Below are 8,240 nucleotides of genomic sequence, written 5' to 3' on the forward strand. Positions count from 1 at the left end.
TGTGGGCGATTCTAATGTACGGAAGATTAAGAAAAAATAAAATGGGAAATCGTTGGCATATTAATATATATGTAGTGATTAGAAGCAACTAGAAGTAGATAATTAATGTGCATAAAAAAAAAACAAGAAAAATTATAGGAAACTGATCCTTGCGTTACATCAAAGGTAATTATTGATATTTCAGAATAACAGTATAATATTTCTAGAGACTACGGTATTCTAGCAAATGTGCTTACCTAACCGTTTTCTGTATCTGTGTGGTAATAGAATATAAGTCAGAAATAACCCATTGGTAAACATTGCTGTGGTAAACATTGTCTCACAGTAAACAGCCGACTTAAGTGATAAGTGGTGCTTTAGACGTAGAAGTAGTTCTTATACCTCGAAAGTTGTTATCATACGACCAAAGATAACAGATTTGGTTTTGTAAAGTTCTAAAGAGTGAGAAACAATTAGGACCTAACGTAAGGAAGTCACTGGTAGGGTTGGCTCCAAAGGTTTATTGTCACAGAGTAGGGAGAGAGACTGAAGTTTGTTATCAACCGACTATTCAACACCTTGAAGTTGCTGCGTGAAGGAGACAGAACAGGGGTTAGCAGGGTCAGAGAAATTTTTGTTTTTGTTAAATGGCCCATATTGCTATATTTGGTTCATGATTCCTGTCGATATAGAAATAGTGAAGAGTCTGGGGAAGATACAAGCTTGCTCTGTAGCAAAATGTTAGGGGAAAGATCAACAATTACACTTTATGTGACTAGTGACTTATCTATCGTTTACTGGGCGACTGCGTTGCCGGTTAAAACACATTGAATTTGATCACATTTATCACCTTTAAGATTCTGGTGCGAAAGGCATCGGTCAACAGTTTGTAGGTTCGAAGATATTGCAATTACTGTTTCCAATTCGTGGCTATGTGTACCTGTAAAAAGGTAAAATTAAGCATGTTGGCTAGAATAGTAGACAACTCTAGCAAATATTGTGGCAAAGTGATTAAATTCATCAACCGAGGCCAGTTTATTGAAAGCTAACATCAATAGCAGCTTCATTTGCAATGGTTTACCTGTGGAGAACTGTAAATTCAAGGACTAGAGTGAAAGAATTCACTAAAGGCAGACGAGAACCTCTCATAGCTTACATTTATTGAATAATTGATGTGTGTAGAACATTTTAGAAAGGTTGCTTTTCTGACTTAAATTTCATTTTACCAAACTTTCACTTACAGATGTCTAATTTGTTAATGATAAGCAATTTATTCTAATTACTGGTTGTATGTCTTAGTAAATTTTCAAAAAATCTACTTCTGAACACTAATAATCAAATAAAATATGGGGGAACATAAAAATAAAGAGCTTTCTCAGACTCATAAATATATCTCATTCGATGGAATGGATAATCAACGTAGAATTGGCATAAAGCCAGGTGAATGACCAAGAAGATCATCGTATCCATTCTTTCATTAGTTTCGAACTTAAGGTTACGGCCATACAGGAGCACCACTTTGAAAAGTATTAGTCAACTATATTGACTCCAGTGTTTATTTCAGGTTGGTACCTATTTTATCAATCTTCAGTCATCGAATCCCTAAGGTACGTTCTTTGTCAAAAAGTAGCTTAACTTCATATGCTGATAACAAAGACACACATATGAGAATTATTTGAAATCCATTCTCCCCGTTTGTGTAATTCTTATTGACATACAGTCATACCATCGACTACCAAGTGAGTCATTTTGCTCATTCAGGGATTAAATACCTCGGTTAGATGGACTAAGACTGAACTGCTTTGAGTCAAGTATATCTATCTGTTCCATGACCACTGGCATGTATTTAAGCGTCCCAACTTATATTTACAAAGTAGAATATTTTGAAGATATTTTACTACCATTATAAGACAATTATTATTTTTTGATGAAATATGAAGCGATCGCTTCTTTCCTTTGTCCGTCTGTGTTGATTTATATTCAACCAATATCTCATTAGTTCAACAACGTCTGACAAGGAGGATAGTCACTGAAGCATCTTGATATTCTGCTAGGAAATTTTTGACAAATATTTCATATTTTCTTCATGTCATATATTTGAAATATATTTCTTTCCATTTGTTTAATTCTTATAGATATAGTCATAGCATCGACTACCCGTTGAGTAATGCACTCTCTGTGAATATATATTTCGCATAGATTAGTTAATGTTGTACGCCTATGTTCATGTGTGTGTATCGTTTGTCCAATATGTATGTGTGTGTCTGAGCACATGCGCGTGCGCATATGTGTATGCAATTGTGTGTGTGTGCGTGTGTGTAGATTGAATAAGCCGCCACTATGTAAAGTTCTAGTCAAAACGAATTTGATAATAAATTTGACTCTACCTTCAATATTCAATCTTCTCATTAGTAAATGCTCTGTTATTCTTAAATTTATATTGAAATAGTAACCTAAATCTACCACACACACACACACACACGCACACACACATCTAGTGAAATTTCATGATGGTACCCCCAGCATGGCCTCCCTGTAGCAACCGAAACACATGAATAATAAATACATGGGTATTTTTATGCGTTAGTTAGTAAAGGAAGGACAGTGCCCATTAGTTTTCTAAGCCTTCCTAGAAAGGAGACTTCAGTTGAACACCTGCAATAAACATTTGAAAACAAAATTCAAGCAGGGAAAGAATTCCAAAGGATTGCTTCTCTGTAGAGGAGTGATTGGGTGATGGAGCACAGGCACCAGCGGGATTACATGAATAAGTTGAGTATGTGTATACACACATGGTACGTGGTCTTCAAAGGATCAGAGACTGTTGCAGTAGCAGTTAAAGTGACAATGAAAAAGCATCATATTTCTCAGCTAGGTGTTGTAGCGTGGTTCTAAAGATTGGAACAGATTCTTGCTGAGAGAGAAATATCGAATAGTTTGGGAAGTAAGGGAATTAGGTATGGGATAGACTATTTGAACGAAATAGTTTGGACATTGTGACGATCTGTGTGTACATGATAGTTAGGCAGCTGGGACGGACAAAGAGAGTTTTTGAGAATATTTAGCAAGCTTACGCAATGTTGTGTTAGAGGCAAAGTGGTCTGCGATTGTTGTAGTTTTCTCAGCAAGAGAGCCATTTACGGAACCATTTCTTTGAGAGTGAAGAAAAGGAATTGATGTAATTTGGGTTAGCTTGAAGGCTGTAATGAAAGTTTCTCGTGCAGTTCTGATGGTTGTCTTCCAGGCATTGCAATCATGAGTAAAATCATCCCAAATGGTGAAAATGGGCGACTTCTTCCAGGTATTTCAGAGAGTTTTCTTTTATTTGCCAAAACTACTACAATACATACAAGCAGTTACAGCGAAACCATTTAGGAGATTTTGTGTCTTAGGATTCGACTGTGTTGGGAACGAGAGAGAACACGCTTATGTGGTTGGCTTCGGTCACTCGTTTAATTGTCTCAGATAGGTTGAAGACAAAGTAAAATTCTGGCCAGGTGTAGTTCTCATGAAAACCGACGGAAATCCCGGTCATTTGACTGGCTTGAATTACCAACGAGTATTAGAGATGGCAGGGGTTGTGAAGCATGAGGTTTTCTGGAAGTTGGCCCGGTGGGTACATAAGTGTTCTGTGGATATATGCTAAAACATAGTCAATGATGTTTGTAGTGTCATGAATTTGGATAGCTGATATTAAATGGTGTAAGCAGTTGAGAATGACTAACGATTTAGCCTCAACGTTATTAGTATCGGACCGAAACATTATGCACGCACACACACACACACACACACACACACACACACACACACACACTATTATATAGAATAAGAATCACTTTAATCATTTAAGAACACATAAATTTCAAATTTCTTCTATTTCTTAATTTTCTTCCTAATCTTGGCACAAAGCCAGCAGTTTTTAATGAAGAGTGCAAGTCGATCACATCGACCCCAGTACATAACTGGTATTTATTTTGTCGACCTCGAAGGATGATAAAAAGCAGAGTTGACCTTTTGAAGTAAAAATATTTCCTTCCACCTTGAGACCAGCTGGAGTGATATTAATACAGTTTAGTCGTTTTAAAATTAGAATGTACACTTATACTTAATCTTGATGTCCGTGCTTAAACATATTTAGGATATATAGTTCCCATAGCGTTTATTGAACAATCTCAGTGATAACTGACGCAGCGGCTTACATTAAAAGTGTTGAGTCTCAGTGAAACGGTTTCACGAAAGTGAAGTAAGTAGCTATAACGTCAAGGATAATGTGAATTCAAAGAATTCATTCTTCTAACGAAAAAATTACAAGCTATAACAAAATTAAGAACAACAACAAAAGGACAAAAATAACAAATATTCGAAATATTCAATAATTTGATTTTATTTATTTCAGTTACATAATAGATTGATAATATTTGTTGAAGTACTGAAGAAGGAAATAATTAAGTTTCATTTCAAATTTTGGTGTAAGAAATAAATATTCGTTCTTATAGGATTTCCTGTACGTTGATTTGTTATTACCAGAAGTTATCGCTGTTATAATTATTCGAATCCATCCAACGACCATCGAATTCCATCTGATAACCGGACATATCAAAGAACTTTTCAGGATTATCTTGATATCTCTGACTCCAGTTGAAGTTCTGGCTCGGAGAATGATTGCAGTTTTGTTGGTATCTATTAGAGTGATTGTAGTTACCGGTGAAAGGTTGACAATGACGATCATCCATATCCATCCAATGACCATCGAAATCCATCTGGTAGTTACCCATATCGAAGAGCCTCTCTGGGTTGTGGAAAGATCTTTGACCCCAATTGAAATTTTGAGGGAGGTTGTGCTGATATCTGCTTTGAAAGTTATTATAGCCATAAAAAGGGTGAGAATAACGACCATACATATCCATCCAGCGACCGTCAAAATCCATCTGATAATTGCCAATATCGAAGTTCCTATCTTGGTATCTTTGACCGTAACTGAAACTGTTATGAGGTTGGCCATGATGCTGTCTTCCTTGGTTGTTGTTATAACCATTGAAAGGCGAGTGACTACGGCCGAACATATCCATCCAGCGACCATCAAAATCCATCTGGTAGTTGCTCATATCGAAGTATCTTTCTGGGTAGTGGTAATATTTTTGACCCCAATTGTAGTTGTAGTGAGGGTACATGTTATAATTGTATTGTTTACCATAATAATTGCTATTATCATAGAATGGGTGGCAATGGCGACCGTAGGTATCCATCCATTTTCCATCAAGATCCATCTGATAGTTGCTCATGTCGAAGAACCTATCTGGGTAGTTAAAGCCTCTTTGACCCCAGTTATAGTTAAAATGTGGGTAATTCTGATGGTGTCTGCTACCATAGTTGCTGAAAGGGCTTGAATAACGACCATTTGAATCCATCCAGCGTCCATGCATATCCATTTGGAAGTTGGACATGTCCATTAATTTCTCAGGGTTGTACATATGGTAGTTGTCATAGTTGTTGTTTGGATAATTCATATGACGTCTGCTATAGGGATTGCAGTGACGACCGTACTTGTCCATATAACGGCCACGCATGTCCATCTGGTACCCAGACATATCCATTTGTCTTTCAGGGAAATGCATAAAGCGACCATACTTTTGGAATTTATCATTGTCATAAATGCCAGTGTTTTGCATTGGCCTATATCTATCATAGTTGGAGTTTCTACCGTAGTAATCATTACACCTAGGCTCGACAAGTCTTCCGGAAGAATCCAAGTATCTTCCTTGGAAATCCATTGTCATTCTTGTCATTGGTTCCATGACACCCCTGTGTTTTCTGCTGCTATTGCGAAACATATTTCTGGAACGATTCATTCTTGAGAAATTGTCTTACTGAAATATATAGAACATAATTATTAATAACCACATGAATTCATATGCTATCATATAAATGTGTCATGTTTATATATGTATGATTTCATATGATTTATAATGTAAAGGAAATAATGGCAGTCAAGAGTGAAAGTTGTATAACTAACAGCTTTTGTTTCTCAGAATAAGATTTGTCTTCGTATCCTGTCACTGGTAATGCGTCCTGTTCTCAGGCAAAGTATTGAGCTTTTAATACTCTTGTCTCTAGTTGAAAGTAGGTATCAAGATAAGGATACATCTATTTATTGGATGAGCAATCCTTCTGTGGTAATGTGAATTATTAGGTTTGACTTATTAGTGCTTGACAAGGGTATGAATAATAACATTGCTATTATAGATATAGAATATAGCAAACTCTTCTAAAAGCTATATAATTGAACATAGACTCACATATGTCGAGAATAGGGAGATATCTCTCACACTGAAATCATGAAATATAAGACATCAATTCTCATCACGACAATATCGGGAATCTGAAAGATCATCATACACATTTTGTAATGAGGATCAGAATTAGAACGGAATCAGATTAAGAGGGACTAAGACGAGGTGTGAAAGTTATTCATTAAGATTATTTTGAAACTACATAAGAAATTAAAGCAAGGCAAAACATCTCTTTGATAGATTGAAAAAAAATCTTACAGTATAAGAAGTAAGGTTAGGTCTATGATGGATATCAAATTTTTTTTTTTTTTGTCGAAAGGATTGCCCGAGAATTAGATATCCATGAAGGGAAATTAGTCGCAATGGCTGTCCTAAAAAGATTAGAATTTATAATTGACTTGAGATGCATAGAGTCAGAGACCAACATCTGCCACAGTCTTGATTCAACGGGAGCTAACTTTTAGCTTTTGGTACTCATCAGCAAAGAAAAAAAGTAGATGTATAAAAGAATAGAAAATACCAAAATACTATGAACAGATTTTTAATTTTAGCTAAGACATAGTATAACCTGTGCGTGTTATTTTTAAGACGGAACTGTTTAACTTATAACACATCTATATGAGAAGAAAAATATTTGCGAATAAAAAAGCAGCAAAAAAGAAAGAAGAGGCGAGAGAGAAAGAGAGGAAGACAGACAAAAAGAAAACTTTAGTTGTCTCTTTTGAACTGCCTGCTATAGGTTTCGTCAGTGGGCTCTCATATTAAATAGTTTAAGTAATAGAAGTCGTTGCTTGTTTCGATATACTTATGTCATACTAATACACATCGTGGACAATATACTACTAGTGAATTTAATTCAAAGTTAAAATTTTCAAACATGTATATAAGCTATAAGTGCACAGAAAAAATAAAACGAAAAAAGAAAGGAAGTGGAACAATGAGAATTTCCTCCAGATGTACAGTTATACTTCACTTCACGAGGACCAGCTTTACGAGACCCCGAGATTACGAGTTTTATTTTTCAAGCACATGATCCAAGTTTTGAACGAAGTTCAAAAGTTTCTAGTGCCATAACATATTGCATCTGCGTGATACCGAGAAATTTATAGTGAGCGAAAACGAGCTTCTTCTAAGCAAACAACTCTAGACTCGTTTTTCAAAAAGAAATCAAAAAGTCCGTCTAGGAGTGCTTGTAAATCGGCGATCGCGTCTACAAGTGATGGTCTGCGAGAGTCTAGTGCTAGAGAAAGTGATTTAGAAAGTGACTATAATAATAATACTTTTTATTATAAATGATCTTGACCATTTTGTTTACTTTACATAAAATAGTCTTTAAATTCTACTGCTGTTTTATTGCCATTTATTTACGAGTATCATAAATTTTATAGATGAAATATTTTTCTGGAAATGAATATTGATTTATATGATTTATATCGAGGCATTACTGTATACCATTGCTCTAAACTTGAATTTTTTTTTCTCTTTCGTATGTATCATGACAGGAATGTATGCATTTATGTACGAATTCATACATACATACATACACACATACATACATAATTACATACATGCATACATCTGTATATGTGTGAGCGCGCGCGTGTATGTCTGACTGTCTGTCTGTCTGTCTGTCTGCCTGTATGTATGTCATTATTCAGTTTATTTCAAGATTTCTTGTCGATAAAGAGCCAGTTTCTAACCTAGATCCAAGGCTCCTTCATTAGAATTTCAACAATATCAACCGGGTATGTATGTATGTATGTATGTATGTATGTATGTATGTATGTTTGTATGTATGTTTGTATGTATGTACGTATGTACGTACGTATGCATGTATGTTTGTATGTATGTATGTATGTATGTATGTACGTACGTATGTATGTATGTATGTACGTATGTATGTACGTACGTATGTATGTATGTATGTATGTATGTATGTATGTATGTTTGTATGTATGTTTGTATGTATGT

The 8,240-nt window shown here is 35.3% G+C and overlaps 1 protein-coding gene across 1 annotated transcript in view; it reads right to left on the minus strand.

Moving 5' to 3' along the window:
* Window positions 1-4,338: 4,338 nt before the first annotated feature.
* The window catches only part of LOC106875836 (TBC1 domain family member 5 homolog A), an 8,152-nt gene continuing 4,250 nt past the window's right edge, over window positions 4,339-8,240 (minus strand). Inside the window, exon 2 of the mRNA XM_014924125.2 lies at window positions 4,339-5,846. Coding sequence (XP_014779611.1) covers window positions 4,500-5,828 — 1,329 coding nt within the window. The 5' untranslated portion in view covers window positions 5,829-5,846 and the 3' untranslated portion in view covers window positions 4,339-4,499. The remainder of the gene's footprint in view (window positions 5,847-8,240) is intronic.

This window comes from Octopus bimaculoides, chromosome 1 (genome assembly GCF_001194135.2).
Source record: "Octopus bimaculoides isolate UCB-OBI-ISO-001 chromosome 1, ASM119413v2, whole genome shotgun sequence".
Taxonomy (NCBI): domain Eukaryota; kingdom Metazoa; phylum Mollusca; class Cephalopoda; order Octopoda; family Octopodidae; genus Octopus; species Octopus bimaculoides.